The sequence below is a fragment of the Capricornis sumatraensis genome, chromosome 4 (genome assembly GCF_032405125.1).
Source record: "Capricornis sumatraensis isolate serow.1 chromosome 4, serow.2, whole genome shotgun sequence".
Taxonomy (NCBI): domain Eukaryota; kingdom Metazoa; phylum Chordata; class Mammalia; order Artiodactyla; family Bovidae; genus Capricornis; species Capricornis sumatraensis.
The window spans coordinates 37,651,127-37,675,162 of NC_091072.1; the positions used below are offsets into that span (position 1 = coordinate 37,651,127).

The window sequence follows — 24,036 nt, forward strand, 5'->3', positions numbered from 1 at the left end:
AAAATACCTATCAATAAGAAATAATTCACCCCTTTTTTCTCTTATTTATTTACTTCTTCTAATATTACTTTTCTATTAGGAACTTGCTCTAGATGATGCTACAGACATTACTGTGAACGACAGAAAGCTAAATATACACTTTAAGAATGCATAAAGCTATCACACTTAAGAAACAGAACCACTGTTTTAAGACATAAACTGGGTGGCTCTATTTCCTTTTCAGGGACACTGATAAAGGCCCAACGTCTGTCAGTCATCTGTAGAATCAAGCTCAGCTTTATACCTTTTTCTGGGAAAGCCCACCTTTCCCATAATGATGAAGATAACTTATAGTTTTCAAACCCAATGGTATTAAAACTACAGTAAAAGAGATACTGCAAGCAACTGTTATTATTGATTGTTCTAAATTTCTAAATTTTATTTTTATAAAACAAAGGTTTAAGGTTATTACTATAACAAATCTCTACATTTATCCGTATTCTTGGACTGGAGAAGGGTAAAGGAATATAATCACAGGTTTTAAAAACACAAAGGATACAATCTATACACAGGAATGTCACTCATCAACTAGGTAATGGGTGTGATCAATTCATTTCCAAGTTTCCCAGCATCTTGGTGTCTTGTGACCTAAGTACCTTTTCATTAGCACTAGGCGGCCCCAACCTGACAGCCAGCCCCAAGCATCCAGGACGTCCCTTATGTCATTCATGGCTTTCCCAGCGTCCAGAAGCATAGTTAGAACCAGTATCAAAATTGCTTAAATTTAGGATAATAAATGTGGGAACAATGAACACTTCTGGCTTCAATTAACTGTTACATGGGCCTCACAAAATAAAAAGCAGGACATTACTGACCCTTAAATGCACTGAGTTCATGAGGATGAACTCAGCTAATGGAGAACCCCGACTCCTTCAACTGAATGAGTCTAAAGACCTCCTCCATTGCTGTGTCCGTCCTTATAAAGATGGACCCCCCTCAAAAAAGGTTAAAATAGTAAACTGAAGACCACCTTAGTAAAACACCCTTAAAGCTCCAGAGAAAAAGTCACTTTAGTCTCCTCTTAACACCAGCCACAATTTAAGTACAGTAATCACTGTAATCACTTGAATGAAATTTCAAGAGATTGAGGGACAATCCTAGACCCTGTTCATACCTTCCTCCCTTCACAGCTAACGCACTGTCAATGAGATTATATATGTTTTGCAAATATTAACAGAACTCAGGAAAAAAGTGGAAGGACAATTCAACTCCAAGTAGAAGAAGTACAGTCTGTGACACTGCAAAGAGGAGAGAGGGAGTTTTTACAATGTGTTATGGAAAAATGGAATTTGAGACTCAGAAGAACTAAAACATCCAACTTTACCATCTTATAGGTGAACAATCAGGCTCAAGGCAATAAAATGATTCTATGTCAAAAGCTAATCAGTGACAAAATTGGGACTGTGATTTGGGACACATTCTGAGCTTAGTCTTTTTCTAACTTTTGAGTGTTTGCCTAGACAATTTTGTGGAAGATGACTTAAAATTCCTTTGAATCTCTAATGCAACTTTAGGGGAATAATTGTATCTTAGACTTAGCTACATCTTTCAGAATTTATTTTAGCATATGCATGTTCTCTTGGACTTTCTTCTAATTAGGAAAATATAATGCAACCTGCTGATTAACTATTAAATGTAGAGAAAAAAGCATTGAAAATACATGAGGCCATATAAGACATTATATTATTAAGCTAGCAATAAATACATCCTACCTCATTAAATCGTTGTACCATTTTGCCCTTTTTAATATCCCAAATAAAAGCACCGTTTCGGGAAGTTGCTCCAGCAATACAATTTAAATCACCTTAGGAAACAATTTGTTAGACATTATATGAAATGTTTGCCACAAATGCAACTCTTTTTAAAAATGTTATTTTTGAAAATGACTTGAGTGTGTAAAGTGCTTCAAGTTTTTTTTTAATAATGAAAAGTATTAATTGCATGCAAATATAGATAGAAAGTATAGTGCATAAATATATCATACAATTTCAACAATTATCAAAGTATGGTCAATCTTATTTTCGTCTACAACCCCCTACTGGATTTTTTGGAGCAAAGCTCTAACATTGTGTTCTTTCATCAATAAACACTTGAGGATGGATGTCTAAAATAAAGGATCTCTTTTATTAATGTGATCAAACTAGTATAATCAAAAATAGAAAGACTATCAATAATTCCTCAGTATTGTTACATATCCAGTCAGCATTTACATTTTTCTGACCATCTAACAATTTTAGTAAAGTATTAATGGTTAGGAAAGTAAATATTTCCATAAGCAAGACACATGAAAAAATTCATTTTCTCCATTAAAAACATAATGCTGTTTATTTTTAAGAAAAAAAAATCTATGAAAATCAAACTACTGCTAAGTTAGTAGATGATTCTGAATTTGTTACAAGGCAATCAAAGAAGAGGTTTTCTCTATTAGAAGAAAGAAACAGTTATTACCTGCTACCTAGGAGAAAAAATATAGAGGAATTATTTTGTGATAAATGATTGTAAGTACTTTACAAAACAGTCCTCACCAGTTTTTCTAGGATTTTCATTTTGCTACCCTGTTGGGGATCTAAAATTACTGGGGAAAAGTTTTCACATTTATTTGCACCTCTAAAATTTTTCCTGTGATTCTACTCTAAAAATAGGGTAAAGAAAATAGAAGTCTGAAGACATCAAGCCTTTAAAAACCCAATATATATATTCAGGGCTAAAAATTTATGTGCATGAGGAGATAAGCTAAAAAAATAAGCCATATACTGGCTATAAGTCAGTTTTTAATTCATATATTAGTATTAGGACAAATAAGTAAAACATTCTACATCCTTTTTAATGTGAAAAACTCAGTTTAGTTTTTATAGTTATTCACTACAGGAAAATTTAATGTTTTGGGAGAAAATGCCAGCAGTTTCACAAGGCATCTCTTTTCTTTTTTATGTATAGGAAAGTATAAAGGTTCCACCATACTAGGCCAAGAAAAGGCCCTAGTATCCCATAAAACCCTTCAATATTACAAAAGTAGAGTTTATACAGAATTACATGCTCATAATCAAACTGATGATTATTCTTACTCACAAAACAGATGTACCAGGGAAAGAGATAGGCAGCATAATTTTTAGAAAAAAAAATTTTATTTTTATATGTTTGAGTCACATGAAAATATTAAGGAAAACTTCCATCATGTAAAATACATTACACCTTTATAGGGCTTCCCTGGCAGCTCAGATAGTAAAGAATCTGCCCGCAATGCGGGAGACCTGGGTTCGATCCCTGGGTCGAGAAGATTCCCCAGAGAAGGGAATGGCAACTCACTGCAGTAGTCTTGCCTGGAGAATTCCAGGGACTGAGGAGCCTGGTGGGCTACAGCTCATGGGGTCGCAAAGAGACGGACGTGACTGAGCGACTAACACTTTACAGGCAGATCGATATAAACGCAGCTAAGATGAGATGGGTCAGTATCATCCTGATGTACCGTGGCTTTTCTGTATGACTACAACATATGGAAGGGCCCAGAAATCAAAGTGCCTGCTCAGGGAGTTTATTCTAAATACCCCCAAAACTGTACCAACACATATGTTGATACTAATTTGCCTCCACAATCATTTGGAGCAAGACGGCACTGAAGGAGAGATGATAATGCAGATGAATATAAAAGTTAGGAGAGTCATTCAATTGTACTCCTGATTTTAATAAAAAACGTTCTTACCTGGAGCCCATGAAAGGGAATAAATAACCCCTTCGTTCCCCGGGGAAGTGTACACAGCAGTCAACGTGTTTATATCCCAGACCTTTATGGTGCCATCAAATGAAGCTGTTGCTAAAAGATTGGGGTTGTCAGGCTTGAATTTGCAGTCAAAAATAGTTTCCACATGACCCTAGGAATGCAGCGTAAAAAAGCACAGAAGAAAACCAGGCAAAATGTGAGTTCTCAGCAGGACTGTATTCTATTTTACACAGAGGCTTCATGGTCATTGCAACAGAAGTTTGTAGACTCATAGAATTATGATGACTCAATAATAGAAATAAACCTTAGAAAACACTTAATCCAACCTTGCTCATTTCATGAATGAGAACAAGAAAGCTTGGAGTAACTGGCAGAGATGGGACTTTCTCCTTCGTCCTGAAAGAACATTCTATTTCTCATTTTGCTTCCAAAATATAGAGCAACGACATGATTTTCCAATACTATACACATGGGTAACATGGCCTACACAGCAATGGGAACGCTGCCAAATGCAGAATATTCCCGACAAGCTAAGCAGACAGTACTTTTAAAAGAAATTTAATGTTTACAATATTTACAATTAAATACTTTTAATAGTTCTAGACATCTTTATAAAAAGTTTCAGTCAACCAAAATAAGTTCCTAATGTATGGTTCCCTACAAAAATAATCTTAGGACAATATTAATACATAAGTAAAAGCAAACATCACTTTATACACAAAATAAGCACTGCATTATAAAAGAAAGGAAAACCACAGACATACCAAGTCCCTAAGAAAATCCCACTTCTTGGCTCCCATATCATAAAGTCCAATGCCACCATCCAAGAAACAGCACACGGCGTGACCAGGAGGAAGAGAGAAGGCTTGATTCTGCGTCAGAGTTGGGGGTGGGACTGCTTCACTCGTGGAGGATGTGTAATGATTTTTGGTTGGGGACTGGTTTGAAACTAGAAAAGAAAGTAATAAACCCTTATGCCAGTGGCTTTCCACATGCTGGAATGAAGTCAAAGGACTTAATTTATATAGATGCTCCTGCGTTTTCTTTTATCTAGAATCTGTATCAGTAAACTCTTAATAAGCAATGATCAGATTTTCTGCCGCAGGTGTACTTTGCAGAACTGGCCCCCCCACACACACACATACATATATACAAAATGGGATATTATTTTGAAAAGACATGTATAGAGTGCAGGTGAAACAAGACGAATAAAAATTACTGTGAAGAATCACAGTATGTGCTGAATCTTTAATTTTTTACTGCCCATAAGTTGAAACACAGCATGATTATTTTGGAATCAATGTTCTTTCAAACTGCTGATATAAAAGCTTACTTCTTCCTCTACACATACAAACACACATGAAGTTTTTTCTTTTAAAACTAATCACCCTCTTCCATAAAATTTCAATCCAATGAAAATAACTATTTTTGAGATTTATTTATTATTCACTTTAATTTAGCTTGTGGCTCAGCTGGTAAAGAATCCACCTGCAATGCAGGAGACCTGGGTTCAGTCTCTGGGTGGGGAGGATCCCCTGGAGAAGGGAAAGGCTACTCACTCTAGTATTCTGGCCTGGAGAATTTAGTCCATGGGGTCGCAAAGAGTTGGACACAACTATGCGACTTTCACTTAATTTAGCACCCAAATCAACAATTACAACTGTCTGACATACATTTGCATCTTAATTTCTTCTTTGTCAATGTTTACTTTTTATACAGTTTCATTTCCCCAACTTTGTATAAAAGTCTCCTTGCTTAGTTATTTTCTGTATATTCTTTTTTTTTTTTTTGCAGCTTAAACAGTACAAATCTATTATCTTACAATTCTGCAGGTCAGATCTGATACAGGTATCACTAGGTTATCACATATTTTGTCTTCTTTCAAAAAAAACTTTCCCTTAGAATGTGAATATGCTCTTGCAAATATAATTTAAAATAATGATATCACTATAAATTATTAGATCTCAGAGGTTAAAGCGTCTGCCTCCAATGCAAGAAACCCAGGTTCAATCCCTGGGTCGGGAAGATCCCCTGGATAAGGAAATGGCAACTCACTCTAGTACTCTTGCCTGGAGAATCCCATGGACAGAGGAGCTTGGTAGGCTACAGTCCACAGAGTCACGAAGAGTTGGACACAACTGAGTGACTTCACTTTCACTTTCATATCTGATTCAGAGGAATTTTATTTAATCCTATCACTCTATTTCTTATTTTCACCAGTACCATCATTTCATTTCCCCCATGTAGACAATTTAATATTATTTTAATATCCTCATTCAATAACATTTAAAAATGTAATTTTGCTCTAAATATCTTCAATTTAGCAATATTAGATATTATGTGGCTTTGATGGTAACTTTAGCACACATATTATCAAGGGTAGTTTTTAAAAATTTGCCTTTCAGTAGCATCCAGTATTTGTTATGTTTATATCATTATATTATTTGATAGCAGCAAATATGATATTTTTAAATATTAAATTTTAACGTTTTTACTTACATTTTTTCCTTGGAGGAGAATTCAGTACATGTAAGCAATGAAATCCTGTTTTCTTTAATTTAAAATTATCAATAGGTGTTGTTCTAGAAACATTCCAAATGCGTAAAACACCCACTTGGGAATCTAGTCAGATCAAAAGAAAAGCATTCTATTAGCACATTTTATTTGAAACATAAAATGCTGAGATATAAAAGTAATAACAAAATTTCAACTTGCCAGATTTTTAACACCACTTACTGACATTCTTCACACAATGTTATATAATAATACAAAGAAGCAGATGAAATGATACTCATCCCTTAAATTTTTTGGCAGGTTTTGCAATTTTTTTTTGTTTCAAATCCCCTTCTAAGCTAAGAGGCTGCTTGCTTTTGCAGCTTCCCCCAGAAAAGACAGATATGATGATTTTCTCACAAAAAACCACCCAGTGACATTGTGCTCTAGGAAAGCCAGTCACAGAAAACTTTCTACCCCCGCCATGAACAATCCTTCCTCTCTCGAAGCATTTGTAAACTGCTTCCTTGCTCACCTGCAGCCACATAAGGACTAGCTGATACGCCTGAAGAGGAACTAGAAAACCCCCTGCTTCCAAAATTCCCACCTTAATAAGTTACTCCAGAAACAAGACTGGCAGTTCCTCCACTGACTGAATGCAGTTACCATATGACCCAACAATTGCTCTCCTGCATACACCCCCAACTGAATTAGACACGTCTACATAAAGCCTGCACACACACGTTCACAGCAACATTATTCATAACAGCACAAAAGTGGAAACAAGCTGAGTGTCTATCAACTGATTAACGGATGAACAAAATTTGTCATATCCATACAATGGAACATTATCCATCTATACAAAGGAATGAGTGAGTACTCATTCACACTACATTATGGATGAATCCTGGAAACTTAACGTTAAATCATCGAAGCCAGACATAAAAGCCCACAACATTGAATGATTCAATTTCTGTGAATCCAGAATATTCAATTTCTGTGAATTCAGAATATACAAATCACAGAGACAGAAAGCAGATCAGTGGTTAATGTACATACATGTGTGACTAGCGAGTGTGTTGGGGGGTCATGGAGACTGACTGTTGATGGGCAGAGTCTATCAGGGGGATGAGGAAAGATTCTGGAGGTAAATGGTGGTTACAGTTGTACAACGTTGTGAACATAGAAACCTCTAAACTGGATGCTTTAACTTGGTGATTTTTATGATATATAAACTTCACCTCAATAATAAGGACAGTAATAATAATACATAAAAACAAAATTCCCATGTCTATCATTAATTATATCATATGTAATTAAGTCAGTTAACATATATAAATAAGAATCCACTTCCATGTGTAGTTTAAGTGCTTAAAGAATAAAGGCTGTTTTAAAGCTGTTGAAAGGATAAAGACTCTTTTGTCTTTTTATGTTAAGACTTAGCAAATATGGGAAGTATTTATACAGCAGCTGAAAGTACTCGGTTTCTCTGAACCTATGTGAATGGTGAGTCATTTAACTCCTAACGACTATTTTAAATTCCTCATCTTCCCATCCTCCATCACTTCTTAGCTTTGCTGACTGTCTTATGATTAGGAAAACATGACCCAAAACTACCAGTGAGGCTAAGAGACCTCTCATTCATATAACTTGTTTTTCTAGCCAGCACCTTTATTGTCATCCAGCCATGGCTGAAACTGAACTGCTGTTCTCTTTTGTATACACACAAACCCAGACAGGCACACACATGTGTACATGCAGGACATATTCTGATTTTGCCAGAAACCTGGAAAACTGGGCCTTCTTTTCATTTTTATTTGTCATTATGTTAATGATACACAATAGAAATAAGAGTAAACTTGGTATTTACTGTAATAAATGATAATATTTGAGATATCAATGTCTTACACAAAATCAGTTGATAAAACAGTGCAATCTCCCTGACTCAATTAAAGAATATGCACATATTTGAAACTCTGGGGAACAAGGTAAAGTTACCTCCAGTTATAAACATCCCAGGAGCACTGGGAACCCAGGCCAGACACTGCACGGAAGCTGCTGCACTGGGAAAACTGAACGTCGTTATGCAACAAAGTGACTCGGAATCCACTAGGCGAATCCCATGATGCAAATTAGCCACGAGCAGATAGTCAGTAGAGAGCGGGTCCCACTCCAGGGCCGACACGGGATCCTCTTCGTCTGTCCCTTCAAGAGAGTCAGGTCTCAGCACATGCTTCTGACTTTTATTACCTATTCAAATGTAAGGAACATGATTTTCAACAAAATTTCCACAATAAGACTAACAACTGAGATCATTTGAACTTCCTCTTTGCAGACCACTGATTCCAAGAGTCCTGGGAATACAAGTCTGGCATTTCTATATGGAAGTCATAACTGACATGCGAATGCAGGGGAATTTAGAGTTTGTCCGAAGGATGACAGGGAAGCTGCAGTCCACGGGGGTCACAAAAAGTCAGACACAACTTGGCGAACAACTAAGGATGCAGCTGGACAGAACTGCTTTGCTTAGGCAACCCCCAGTATCCTGGAGGTCTCTCGATTTGCTTCTGAGAAGTTGTTAGGGGAAAAAAAGTGGAAAAATAACCCACATGATCTTGTCAACAATTACAATTTCACTGAGTTACAGTAGCATAGGGGTAGGGAGGTGCTCACCAACAGGAAGAATATTGTGTTCTGATTAAAAGCACAGGCTTTGGAGGGCTGCCTGGGTCCAAATCCTAGTCCCAAGATACTGAATCTCTGTGTGCTCACTTTTTTATTTTATGGTAGAGAACAAGATGACACTGGAGGTCTTTTTTTTTTCTTTTTAAGAGTAAATGAGTTAATTACCTTGAAGTGGGTGTATGATAAACAGCATCCCAATATTTACAGTCATCTGTCCTCATCCATACTATCATTTGCCACACTGTAATTCACTCCTGGCTATCAGAACAAACAAGCAGCCAGAAAAATAGGGAGATGAAACAAATGAAATTAAGTGAAGAAAAGGACCAGCAAACAATCCTCTTATTTATTCCAAATTATATACACACTGGTGATAATGAAAAAAAGGCTTTTGCTGACATAGCCCATGGAGACTGCAATTAAATGTTCCACTCGTTTGCAAACAGAAAGGCAGCGAAACAGCTAAGTTTAGAGATTACAACCTTAACAGAAGTACCAATTATTCCTAAGTATCATAAACTTTAAAAGAAGTACTTACTCAAAAAATAAGACAATTGAAAGATACCATAGCTCTTCCTGCAACGACATCATTACATGCTGTCTTCCAACATATCAGATTATAAAAGCGACATTACATAAGCACTACGCCATCAACATCATTTCCAAAAGGAAACAATGAGAATTTGATTAGTGCATATCCCTGGAATAATACCAAAGTCAATTTAATTAAAACATTTCTACTATGAAGTTTGAAACCAGATTTTCTAATAATCTGCTTTTGTCTAAGGATATAACCTGAAACAGCTAAAACAGTAGTTTTCCACCTCTTTTGGCCCTGCTGCTGCTGCTAAGTCGCTTCAGTCATGTCCGATTCTGTGCGATCCCATGGACAGCAGCCCACCAGGCTCCTCTGTCCCTGGGATTCTCCAGGCAAGAACACTGGAGTGGGTTGCCATTTCCTTCTCCAAAGCACAAAAGTCAAAAGTGAAAGTGAAGTCGCCCAGTCATGTCTGACTCTTTGCAACCCCATGGACCGCAGCCTACCAGGCTCCTCAATCCATGGGATTTTCCAGGCAAGAGTACTGGAGTGGGGTGCCACTGCCTTCTCCCTCTTTTGGCCCTAGAATCCCCTATTAATATGACAATTTTTACATGAAGTCCAATAAAGAATAAAGTGGTGCTTTTCAGACTGAAAGGGAACAGAAGGCTTGAAGCCTTAGGTGAACTACCTGCCAAGATATCCCACCCCACCGCTGCCCAACACACACAAAGAAATCCACAGACACACTAAGCAGGGTTTAAAAATCACTGCTTCCAAACGATGGATGAACTGCACTATTGTGGGCAGTCCTCCACGAATACTTATTTCTTCCAAGAGAGACAAAGACAGGACAGCAGAGAGCTTGAGATCACAGTCTGCTCTGAGAGCCCAGAGGACAGAACAACCGTCTGTGGTGACAAGTCGCTCAGAAGGGAAGGGGGACCACCCCTCAGGACAAGACCTAATGCTGCTGGTATCAATGCTAATGGTCTCAGAGTTTCAAACTCACAGTTTAGAATGCAGTGGCAGAGCAGGAAAGTTGTGCTTCCTTCATGACCCATTAGCTCTTGCACATGTAAGGAAAACACACCACAGGACTATACCAATGTTTTGTGCACATTACTTGCTAAAGATCCTACAGAATAATGAAGTCAAGGAATCTGCATTGTGTTGTTACAGGTTGAATTGTGTCCCTAAGAGATGGTGAAATGTACTAAAATGTCTTACAAATAAAATTCACTTCTAATGGTTATTTGGAATCGGCATAGTACTGGATAATATTTGTACAACTATTGTGCTGTGTGTGTCTGTGTGCTCAGTCATGTCCAGCTTTTTGCGACTCCATGGACCGCAGCCCAACAGGCAACCCCTGTCCGTATGATTCCCCAGGCAAGAATACTGGAGCAGGTCGCCATTTCCTTCTCTAGGGGAGCTTTCCAACCCAGGGACCAGATCTCCATTTCCTGCATTTGCAGACGGATTCTTAAACACTGAGCCACTGGGAAGCCCAAGCACAACTATTATTTAAAAATTAAAACACCGCTAACTTTCTATGCCATGTAAATATGAAATTATGTATGTTAATAAGAAAAATAAATTTAAGACATCTGACTAAAAAAACATTCTTACCTGGTTGAAAAATTGATAGACTTCCATCAATATGACCAAAGGCAACTTTCCCCTTTTTCTGTGTATGCCATCTGAACATGCAGATATCAGACAGGAAGCTGTGGGCGTCTTTGTGCACAGTCACCCCACTGTCTGGTCCTGAGATGGTCCAGATGAACAGCGGGCCTCTGTGGGAAGCAAATGCCAGGGCATCACCAGCATTCCAGCACCAGCTGAGAGAGGCAGGCGTCCCTGGAATAAATTAAATACAGATACACAACCGGGAGATGTGGCTTAAGACCACGCCATTCAATATTACCTGCATCCTATGCTTCCAAGACAACCAAAATACAAGGTTATGTTCATTATTAAAAAAAAACTACCTCTTATTTGGGAATTTAATTTATAAAGTAACCCTAAAGACTACAGGGAACATGCAGAGAGTACGTCTATGATGAAAAAGTATACCTAGTTTCTGGTTTAAAACTACTTCATATGATTATATGCTTCACATACTCAAAGAAACTTACAGAGTTCTTTCTTTCTTTCAGGAAATTATATATTGAGTTGCCCCAAAAGTTCATTTGGATTTTTCTAACTGGAACAAACCTTTTGGCCAACCCAATATTAAAGCAATGAATTCTTACTGTAAGCAGTGAAAACTTACAATGAGTTTCTTTTGCGCATAAGACCTACTTTAGATGTTCCACGTTAGTATGGGGTACAATTCCTGCTTTAAAGCATATTAAATATAAATTGGGGTTAAGTGTTACTCGCTCAGTTGCGCCCGACTCTTTGCGACCCCACTGACTGTAGCCCACCAGGCTCCTCTGTCTGTGGGATTTTCCAAATAAGAATACTAGAGTGGGTGGCCATTTCCTCCTCCAGGGGATCGTCCCAACCCAGGGGTCAAATCCAGGTCTCTTGCATTGCAGGCATAAGGATTAAATGTATGAAAAGTTAAATGCTACTATACGCATTTAATAACAAAGTTAATGCTACAAACTACCGCCTCATCAGGAGTTTAGATTTAAATTTTAGTTTTGCCTTAAGTCACGTTACCTAAGCCTGGTTCTTCATCTGTAACATGGATCTGACTAAAATGAGCTGACCACCTGTTTCACATAAATGTTAAGCAAGAAAATAAAATGATGTATATATAACCCCTTTTAAAATTAAAAGAAAATACAAAGGTTAATTATTAATCTCTCATAATTGTCTCACTGAGAAAATTGTCTCTAATTATTGCTTTTATATTTATTTTTTGAATTTTTAATGTTATATGTAAACATAAATTATCTGGTACAGATTATGTTCTTAACTAACCAGTGTACTAAGTCTGATTACTTCATGAAATTGTGTTTTGGTTTGTACGCATGCACACACACAACCATGGGTCATGACATGAAATGCGTTTCTTACATAGACTCTTATTAGCAAGCTTGCAAAACTCTACTTTAAAACCTGAGCTTATTGAAGTATAACATTTTGCTTACTGAAATAAAAATACTTCATTCAACAAGTAAATCCCAGTTAAGAGATATACCTTTCGCATTGTCAAGTTTAGCAATGACTTTTTGTTCTGCAACATTCCAAATGATCACTAAATTATCGGCACTGCCGCTTGCAAAAAGGTCAGGGTTATGTGGACACCAAGAGAGCGCTGTGATTGTTTTCTTATGTTCAGACATAATTGCGTGGAGTTTGAATTCATTATAATGGTGATCCAACTAAAAAAAATATAAATGAAACATATCAGTGCTTCTTTTTAGGTAATGCACTTTCCATTGAAAATCACATTTTTTCAAAAGCTGCACACATGAAGGGGAGGACACCTAATAACAAGGTATGAACACAATTCAAGCTCGCTCTACCTTCAAGTGAATTCAAACGCATTCAACGGAACAAGACCATTTTTTTAAAAAATAAGAGAGGACTGACATTAAACATATCAATTTTAAAAGGAGTAAAAATAAATGTACATTTAAATATGCATAATTAAGAGATTTATTATATTTTCTGTAGCCCTATCTACTTATGAAGAGAAAAATACCTTGGTCTTGAAATAATTTTTCTGCAGTTTTTAAATTGCATTTTAATCAAAAAATGTACGTTAAGTAAGCCAACTGCTCATTGCTGCATTATTAAGATAGGCAAGGTTTGCAGAGCAGTGGTATCATTTGGACCTGTTTTACATTACTGCTTCTTGGAAAGGGCATTATGTTGTTTTTATATGCAAGTGGACAAAATGAATAGCCTAATTTTCCTATTCCCTTTGTAACTGTGCCATTAATTAGTAGATTGATTCATCTCTCATTTTTAACATGTTTATGACATACTGTTATATGCTGTATTTGTCATCTTGTTGAACCTGGTTTTTCCCTTGAACACATAATGAACGCTTCACAGTGTTATATGATACTTTTTCAAATCATTATTATATTATCTATTAATGCCACCAGTCTTTCTTTAACCATATACTTGCAGTAAAAGCTTAACAGCTAGCATAGTTTCCTATGCCCAATGCCAGGAGCCTGTTTAAAAGTATAAATGCATTTTCTGTACATGTAGGGATGAACAGGTTTGTAAGTTTTAGTCAGTGATTTAGGTTACCAACAGTAGATAATGCAGATGTAAAGTATCTAATAGAAAAACTGCCGTTAAAGCCGCTCAGTGGAAGAGTCTATAAATACAAGTGCATGAAGAAGTCATTTTGCATGTCAGCGACCCTCTCTGACTTTACAAATTACCCACATGGGGCCTTAAGCACAATGCAGAAAACTGAACTCAGGAATTTCAAATCGAGTGTTAATTAAATATTTTTATTAACTAAACTGCAGACTTAATAGCATTTCACTACCTTTTCAAACTTAATTAAATATTAATCTTACCCTAAAAAATGAAAAATTGACAAGAGCCAGCATTCTTTTACCTGATAAACATAGATGGCCAGGGTGGCGCAGTATGCAAACCTGTCTCCACTGGCAGCGCACACATCTCTGTTCCACGGCTGACACCCAGCAGCCAGCAGTCCCACCTGCCTTACCTGGGACATGTTCACCTTGAAAAACAAATTCAGAGGAATGCTGGTCATCTCCATTATTCAATAAATCGCCTCTTCGTAGTTTTACATCTGTGTTCCTAAATCCTTATCTCTATGCCCTGAAAAAATTTTCTGCTAGCAGTATTCATCTCAGCGTATGCTTTCAAAGAATGGGAGCTGAAATCTCCAAACAGCAACAGACATCAAGGCAGGTCATTTCTACTCGAGAAGCAAGATTGTAAAATAAATGACGACTGACATTTGATCAGGGCTGGGAATCCCACCAGCAGTGACAGGGGACAGAGTGAAACGTAGAATGCACATTCCTATCCAAAGGGTCTAGTACCAATGACTTCCCAAAGAGACAGAAATATCCAGAATTTCATGTAAATGTACCAAGTTTCAAATACTGGCAGTTCATTCACGGCAGCAAGTTCACATGTAAAACACTGTGAGGCAACACAGTATTGGGAGTATTGTGACCTCTGTCTCAGAACTTACATCTCACAGCTCCTCTAGCATCCTTACAAACACTATCTGAGGTACATAACGCAGGAACACAAGCTGGGTGATCAGCAGCCTTCACTGTGAAGAGGGGACGAAGAAACTGGAAATCACAGAACAGACATCGTTCATATGGCAGGGCAGAGGATTTGAGAGTAAACAAGCCCAGACTCAGTTATGTTAACTCTCATTTATTTAAAAAACTACTTTCTTCTTTATATCTCTTCTATTTCATAATTCCACTTCCTGAAAAGATCTCTTTTTTCCACTCCAATTTTTCTTTCTTCACCCCATTAAATTCCCTTATCTGAGTGGAACTAATGAAGAAAATAATCTGCAGTGAAAATTAGCATGATTAAAAAAAACTGTGCTTTTGAGTGCTTACAAGTATAAGAAACTGCTACAAATATCTGGTTTCTTCCTCCCCTAATGACACCGAGCATTCTTGATAAATAAATTAAAAAAAACACACTTTCCCTTTCACAATGTTATAGCAATATTACTTGCCACTGAAAATATACATTATTTAAACTACATGTGAATTAAATAGGCTTTTATAGTTTATCCTTGGGATGTAAGATTTGTGTGTAAACAAATTTTGAGTTTATATTTGGAAAAGAAACGTGAGACTGTCTGCACCACTTTGCATTCCCAACAAACAAAAATGAGTGTTCCTGCTACTTCACCTTCTCGCCGAAGTTGTTGTCAGTGGTTTAGATGGACCAGTCCAACAGGCATGTAGCCGCATTTTATTGTTGCTTTAATCTCCAATTCCCTAATAACCTGTGATGTTGGACATCTTTCCATAAGCTTGCATGTCATCTGTCATCTTCAGTGAGGTGTCTTTTCAAGTCTCTTACCCTTTTATTTTCTGCTCTAATTATTTCTTATATTCTGCTTACTTTGGATTCAATTTGCTCTTCCTTTTCTAGTCTTCTAAGGCAGAAGCTTAGATGATTGATTTTGGAGCTTCCTTTTTTTTCTAATTAATACATTCAATGCAATAAATTTCCCTCCAAGCACTCCCTTCCTGCCTCACATAAATTCTGTTGTATTTTCAGTTTCACTTAGTTCAAAATGAATTTTAATTTCTCTCGAGAGTTGTTCTTTGACCCTTACGTTATTTAGAAAAGTGTTGTCTAATCTCTACGCACTTGGGGATTTCCCAGCTCTCTGTTACTGATATCTAGTTTAGTTCCATTGTCTCAGAGCAGACATTATTATTTCTATACTTTTAAATTTGTTAAGGTGTGATTTTGGTCCAGAATAGGGTCTATTCTGTCTATCTCCCATGTAAGTTTGACAAGAATGTGTAATTTGCTGTTGATAGATGAAGTAGTTGATAGACATCAAATCACATCCAGTTTCTTGAAGGTGTTGCCGAGTTCACCTACATCTCTACTAATTTTGTGTCTGCTAGGTCTGTTCTATTCTGACAGAGCAGTATTAACATCTCCAACTATAATAGCTGGACATAGATGAACATCCCTGCCGTATCTGACTTTGGTGCTGATCCTTATTTAATCTCTTTCAACTCTGCTTTTTTTTTTTGGCTTTTTAGTGCGCCGTGTAATTTTTTGTTGACAGGGGAACATGATGTCACTGTTTAAAAGAACTGTGGCCAGTAGAAGGTCTTTAGTGTTGTGATGTTAAGATGACTCTGTAGTGCCATCATTGTAACTAGCTCTCTGTCTTCCAAGAAGCCCATGCCCGTGGAATGGGAATTTCACCAGTACTCTTGGAGATTTTCCTCCCCAAGGTGGGACAGGATGGTTACCAGGGGCTATTTCCCTTCTCCCAGACAGGTTGGGTGCAGATATAATCTCTGCAGATCAGGCTCTGGTAAAACAGAGCAGCCTTGTTAAGAAGGAGGATGCTCTGACATATTTCAAAACGATTCCTTTTCCTCTCCCCTTGCCAGAAGCATGCAGGGTTCTTTCTCTGATATTTACTGTGAAAACCTGGTAAAGGTCCTAGAGGCAAAACTCAGAGAAGCCTGGAGGCCTCCTTATTACTGGGTCCCCCGGGAGTTTTTAACTCTGGGACTTGATACACGAGCCTCCAGCAAGTCACCAATTACCGCTGAGGTTCTCCACTCCGACTCTGGTTCCCACGGAGGTTTCTGCAGGTGGGTTTCTGCTCTGGCGCACTGCGATTCTCCCCATATGCCTGTCTCTCCAATTTGGGGGCAGCAGTTGGCCTGGTGACTTCAAATCTCTTAGGGATCTAAGAAGGAGTTGTTGATTTTTCAGTTTTCGTTGTTTTGTTTTGTTTTAGGCCACAGTGAGGACTTCTGAGCTCCTCACATGCCAAACAACAATTAAGTCCTTCCACTAACTCTTTATTAAAAAAAAAAAAATCACTTCTAAATCCATGCTAATATATTTTTACTGTATCATGTATCTTGATTTACTTCTTTTTAGTTCCTGATTCAGGTAATATAAACATTTTAATATTTTCATACAATTTGGTCTGCTGTGGTATGTTCCTGGGCAGCTTTTACAAGTCTTATTATAGGCCAACAACTTAAATCCTTTAGAATTCAGAGTTGACGAACTTTTCCAAACCAGCCATTAAAATAATAAACAGGAAAAAACAAAATGGCAGCTTCTTTAAAAAATTAGGGTTTTTGAATGAGATATTAAAAATTATGCATCATTAAAGATATGAATACTATCACATCTACAAATCTAAATTATGTATTTAAACTGCTAGTATTCAAAAGTTTTTTGTTATTTTTCAAAAGTATCATTTTATATATATATATACACATATATCTCACTTTTATTAAGTGATATCTACAATTGCTGAAGAGACAAAGTGTCCAGAAGCTTTTGATATTATGGTCAGCATGAAAGGTTACACAGTTAGTTATTCTGCATCACTGGAAATAGAAAACATTCAACTGAAGGCCCATGTCAAAATACACATTTATATTTTAAATATAAATCCTACAAAACATGCCACACATATAGGTAATCCATTATATTTCAAATGTATGTGACAGGTAATTTTATATTTGTCATAAATATTATGTACTCTATCTGTACTTGGGAAGTATTTCCATGTGCATCCTAAACATGTGCTGCTTCAGAAGACACTGTCTTTTTGGCCCAGAAACAAAACACACACTGTAAAGATGAAGTACTAAGCCGTGCAGTTCGCCGAATAATGCAAGTTACAGAGGCTTCAGGAAGAAAGCCTGAGCGTGGTCACCTCACAAGCAACTGAGTGTCAGCAGTCTGCCAACTGCAGACCTGCAGAAATATATGTTTATGTTTTCAACCTAAATTCTATTTTCTGTTTCAATCTTGTATGAAACACATGACACATACACTGTAATTACAGTGAAGGGTAAGTGTATCAAACGCAGAAAAAACAAGTAGAATTAGATTTGTGTAACAATGAAGCTCATCTCTGCACAAGCAAGATGACAATATAACATAACCATGAAATTTAAATCTGGCTAGAGTTACAACACTGCCAAAAACAGTTATAAAACTAAGTTAAAATCCAGTTCATATACATGTGCCATGTTTGTAGAAGTATATGCATATGCTATATTAGTTATATCAAATTTATATAGCAAATCAAGTATATTTGCTATCTTATATGAAATATATTTATACCAAATACATACATTTGACATTGAATATATATTTACATCAAATATATATTTTTTCATACATATTTTGACATATATATTGTCATATATTTCTATATTTGATATCAAATATATTTATACCAAATATATATGTATATCAAATATTTCCTATCAAAAAGCTATATTTTATGTCAAATATATAAATATCTGATATTTTATATCAAAGTATAAAGGCCAATTTAGTGATCTTAAGATAAAACTCATATTTGTATGTGATTTTTCAAACACTCATTTCTAAATTATAATTTTTTTCTTAAAAACCAACTTATCTTTTCCAGTAAACAGTAAAAAAACAACTATGGAAAAATATGGCATGCTGAATGCTGATTATATAGGTTATATAAGCACATACATATCATCTGAAAAATTATATGGTGGCATTTTAGAAGAAATAAATAATCATGTTTCAATTTTCATTATTTATAATAAGATGTTTCATTGCCATCTAAGTCTGCATAAGAACAGATTAAAACTTGACCCAAGAAAAGCTCAAACTCATGAAAAGGATATGGCAATTTTAGGGTTGAACTACATCTATGTATGAGTACAGGTTATTCTTTTAATATGTCTCAGAATAATAAATTCACTAATAAAGGCCAACAGTGTGTTAAAGGGCAGACTGGAGTTATGGTGGAGAGAAAGATTTTGAATCTTCACAAAATCTCCATGAGCTGCCTTAAAATCACTATAAAGGCACACATAATTTTAGTAAAAAAAAAAAAATTTTTTTTAATCAGCCACTCCCCCCAACCCCCACAATTAGACTATCATCCCTTTTCTTGTCCACAGAGGAATATACAGTCTACACTTGAAAAAGAGTCTTCTGTCTGAACATCCAAAATGCACTATTACATTTAAAATACACAGTACAAAAAAAGGATGCTAGAGTTACAGTCTGTGTACATGTCTCTGTGTGTGCGTGTCTTGGTGGGCGGGTATGTGTGTGTGTCCAGTGCAACTTCAAATACTATTAAACTCATACGCTGAAACATTTCTATCATTTACGGGTAAGGCTGGAATTCCGGATAGTAAGCTACCCACTGACTCTCAGCCTCCCTTATGAAGAATGCTTTAGAATCCACAACACGAGGATTATTCTCCCAAGTTAGATATTCATTGGCTCCAGAGATGTTTACCAGCTTGTTTCACAGCTGAAAAAGAAATCTGCAACAAAAAACCCAAGAGGCTTAAACTGCTGAGGATTTACAACTAAAAAGATAAACCAAAAGACATAAAATACTGAGAAAATATCTTTCATTGATGTGATTAGGAGAGCACCCTGAAGAAGTAAGGAGAAAGGAACGTTCAGTACTGCCTATCTTTAGTCATATATGCCCTCAAACCACTGGAGAAGTAAATGGCAACCCACTCCAGTATTCCTGCCTGCAGAACTCCACGCACAGAGGAGCCTGGCGAGCTACAGTCCATAAGGTCGCAAAAGAGTCGGACATGACTGAGCGCTAACACTGCTCACAAACCACGGTGGGGAAAAGCTGGAAAAACTACATGAGGATATTCTCTCTCTTTTGTTCCACTCATGAATGAAAAGTAAAATCCACAAATTGCCTTCATTTAAACAATCAAAGAATCTTTCATTTAAAAGGTGAACATAATCAAAGAGAAATCCTATGCTATTCTAAACTAAATCCAGGTTGATAAGGTGTCTAATAAAATGGCAGTTTTCTGCCATTACAATAATACATCAGAATAGCTATGCTATGCAAAAGTTGCCATAGTAACAATGCAAATCCCTCTGAAACATAATTAATTGCCTAAAAATTTATCAAATGGAACATGGCACTCTTCTTCAGAACATTTTTTTTTCATTTTCTTTTACAATATTATTATAATTCCATGGTATTAGCACATTTCTATCATGAAATGTTTTTCCTTAAGTAAACAGACTTTCTTGAAATTATTTCTATTTTCATCCATTAATCTCATTAGAAAGAATTCTATTTTATCTTTAAAGCCTAAAGACAATCAGAAAACATTAAGAATTCATTCGAAAATAGGATAGAAGAAAACCCCTTTCTTCAATATATAATGATGACTATCCTTATATATTATCTTACCTCTGCTGTTCAATCTATCAAATAAGTATCTTATTTATCCTCAGAATACTGCACTGCAAAAATGTCCACAATATAAATGACATAGAAATACAGCTGCATGAGAAGCAAAAAAAAAAAAAAAAAAATCACAGAAAAAATTATAAATACAACATAAATGTATCTTACTCTTTGTAGTCCTTCATACCAATCATCTTGCTCAAACCAATGTGAAATGTAAGTCATCCAAGCCATAGAATGTTTCTACTTTAATCAAGGCAATTGGAAATCAGCATCAGAACAGTCAGCACCTAAAGTAATAACAATGCGTTTCAACCAAACAGGTTTACCAAACTCTGTCTCATGAAATGTTGCTCAACATAAGAAGCTAGAAGTACAAACACATTTCATCTGCAACAGCTTTAATAATTTAGAAATAACAGTATCTGTAAAAATAATGCTAAACCAGAACATGCAAACCTATAGTCAAATAAAATAATAATTATGTCATATAGTAGTAGCAAATGCTATGTCAAATATTTTGTTAGGTTTCAGTTTTCAGTCTAAGAAACATCTTGAATTTAACTTTTGCAAGAAATAGGTAAACTATTTCTAAAAGTAATCAAGTTAAAAAGTAAGGAATCCAGAAGAAAACACAAAACAAGAAACAGAAAATGTGTTCCATTCTTAACATCAGGAGTTGGATGTAAAACTAGATTAAAGCCCTCAGGTTGAAAGGGGTACAATGACAAGGCTGATCCTGTGTTTCGACCTGCTGGCACTGTTGAGAGGAAAGCCAGTTAGCTGACTGCCAATTACCTAAGTGCATCAAAAAGTTAAGCACATCACCTAACAGAGTGCGAAGCAAACAAGGGAATTCCAGAGAGTGAGGAGCCCAGCCACTGGAGAGACTAGACAGGCAAAGGCTTCCCTTGAGACAAGGGGTGGGCAAGAGAGCCCAAAGCAGGCAGGAAGGAACCGCGTAACATTGTGATGCTCAAGTCTTCAAGGCTGAACCAACTAGAAAATCAATTGAGAACCACCGGAGGTCCCTGATGTTCCAGCTGAGCTGCCCTCGCCTGGAAGATCGTCTCAGGCCTCAGTGGGGTGCCAGGAGAAAGAAGGGGGCAAGTCAGACACCGTCCCCGAGCGGGTAGGGCACGTGGGAGCTGGCAGGCGTGGAACTCGGCCTAGGTCTCTGGAGCCTCCTCTCAAATGAAGCGCAACGCTTCAGCTAGGAACCCTTCAGAGAGGAGACACGCACCCTTACTCCCAGCGACGAGGAGGAGGGAGTAAACGCAAGCTTCACGTGCCTCTGGGGAGGGCCAGACGCCCCCTCCCCAAACCCCGGAACAGGCAGAAGGAAGAAGCAAAAGCTGCCAGCCCTGCCCCGGCGGAGGCGGGGAGCAGGAAGCTGCCACAGGCTCCCGTCCCAAACCGAGTCAAACCCAGACCCCTCACCAGAGGGCAGCGAAAGCCTTCTCTCACTCAGCACCCACCGCAGGCGCCAAGCGGAGTCTGGCTGCCTCAGAGGAGGGATCGGGGAGACACACAGACCTCTCTCAAAAACCAGATTCCCCCCAGTCATGGAGATTAAAAATCACAGGATAATCACACACATTGGTGCTACACAGTAATTAAAATGAACGATACACAATGAAATGAATGAACCACATAATGTAACTGGACTGAAAGTCACACATAAATATCACAGGATTCTGTTTATAAAACTTTAAAAACAAGCAAAGCGAATGTACACTGTTAGAAGTTGCAAGAGAGTTTTCTTCAGGGAAAAGGAAGACAAGACAGACCGGAGCCACGAGGGGGAATACCTAGGATGCTCACGCTGTTTCTTTTATGCTCATTATGCTGATGTGCAAATTTGCGGCTGCGCAGCAGTAAAGTGCACATTTCTGCCGTCAGGTATACAATCTAAATAAAGAGAAATTACACACTAAAAATCCACAGCAGTGCTTTCTAGTACTAACAAAACTGAGAGGGGAAAATAAACTGAAATGAATTTGTCCACAAGTAGGCAGGTACTGTATAACTGGGCTATATTTTCTACCATCACTCAGACATTTTCATTTATCTTTTTATTTCCCCCTGGAGTTTTCTGCCCCATTATGGGCCCCAGTCATTATATTCCATAATGTGTTAAGTCTCTCTCAGAGACATGCACTAATATTTCTTTAACTCACAAGTAGTTTTAGAAGCAATTATCAGGGACAAGCAGGTGAGGAAGGCTGTCACAGGAATTATCTCAAAACAGGAAATATGTGAAGGCCAGAGTCTACTAAACAAGGGGCAGGGGAATGAGATGGGCTAGATTAAGGGTGTGTATTTGGGTCCACAGGAAAATCAACAGAGTCTGATGACTTGGCCACGACTGGTTCACAGTGGATGCCTGTTAATGCCATGCCCATAACAGACCCTCTGAGCCCTTAATTCCCACTATTCCACGGCAGTATTCTCTGAGCAGTCTCTCCCAGCCAGCTCCCAAATGCTTACAGAGATCTGTAGAGACACACAGCTCCCATCCCAGCATTTCATGCGTTGACCAGACCTTCCAAGATATTAAATAGCTACACCCTAAGAAGCAGTGAAACGAAGAGAAGCGAAAAGCAAAGGAGAAAAGGAAAGATATACCCATTTGAATGCAGAGTTCCAAAGAACAGCAAGGAGAGATAAGAAAGCCTTCCTCAGTGATCAATGCAAAGAAATAGAGGAAAACAACAGAATGGAAAAGACGAGAGATCTCTTCAAGAAAATTAGAGATACCAAGGGAACATTTCATGCAAAGATGGGCTCAATAAAGGACAGAAATGGTAGGGACCTAACAGAAGCAGAAGATATTAAGAAGAGGTGGCAGGAATACACAGAAGAACTGTACAAAAAAGATCTTCACAACCCAGATAATCACGATGGTGTGATCACTCACACTCACCTAGAGCCCAGACATCCTTGAATGTGAAGTCAAGGGGTCCTTAGGAAGCATCACTACGAACAAAGCTAGTGGAGGTGATGGAATTCCAGTTGAACTATTTCAAATCCTAAAAGATGATGCTGTGAAAGTGCTGCACTCAATATGCCAGCACATTTGGAAAACTCAGCAGTAGAGTTTCCTCCAAACAGGAAAAGGAGTATGTCAAGGCTGTACTGGAAAATGTCAGTTTTCATTCCAATCCCAAAGAAAGGTAATGCCAAAGAATGCTCAAACTACCCCACAATTGCACTCATCTCACATGCTAGTAAAGTAATGCTCAAAATTCTCCAAGCCAGGCTCCAACAATACATGAACCACGAAATTCCATATGTTCAAGATGGTTTTAGAAAAGGCAGAGGAACCAGAGATCAAATTGCCAACATCCACTGCATCATGGAAAAAGCAAGAGAGTTCCAGAAAAACATCTATTTCTGCTTTATCGACTATGCCAAAGCCTTTGACTGTGTCGATCACAATAAACTGTGGAAAATTCTGAGAGAGATGGGAATACCAGACCAGCTGACCTGCCTCTTGAGAAACCTATATGCAGGTCAGGAAGCAACAGTTAGAACTGGACATGGAACAACAGACTGGTTCCAAATAGGAAAAGGAGTACATCAAGGCTGTATATTGTCACCCTGCTTATTTAACTCATTTGCAGAGTACATCATGAGAAATGCTGGGCTGGAGGAAGCACAAGCTGG

General features: G+C 37.5%; 1 protein-coding gene across 5 annotated transcripts in view; it reads right to left on the reverse strand.

The window, feature by feature from the left end:
• The window catches only part of WDR17 (WD repeat domain 17), a 49,670-nt gene extending 29,069 nt beyond the window's left edge, over positions 1-20,601 (reverse strand). For 3 of the 5 annotated variants that reach the window (XM_068970588.1, XM_068970590.1, XM_068970587.1), the window contains exons 1-8: positions 14,017-14,139; positions 12,631-12,814; positions 11,106-11,336; positions 8,249-8,500; positions 6,257-6,379; positions 4,522-4,706; positions 3,740-3,908; positions 1,752-1,843 (exon numbers count right to left, since the gene is read on the reverse strand). In XM_068970588.1, the coding sequence (XP_068826689.1) occupies positions 1,752-1,843; positions 3,740-3,908; positions 4,522-4,706; positions 6,257-6,379; positions 8,249-8,500; positions 11,106-11,336; positions 12,631-12,814; positions 14,017-14,139 (1,359 nt within the window). Of the gene's footprint in view, positions 1-1,751; positions 1,844-3,739; positions 3,909-4,521; positions 4,707-6,256; positions 6,380-8,248; positions 8,501-11,105; positions 11,337-12,630; positions 12,815-14,016; positions 14,146-20,535 lie in introns of those variants that run through there. The other 2 variants (XM_068970586.1, XM_068970585.1) reach the window with 1 other exon arrangement.
• Between the last annotated feature and the right edge of the window lie 3,435 nt (positions 20,602-24,036).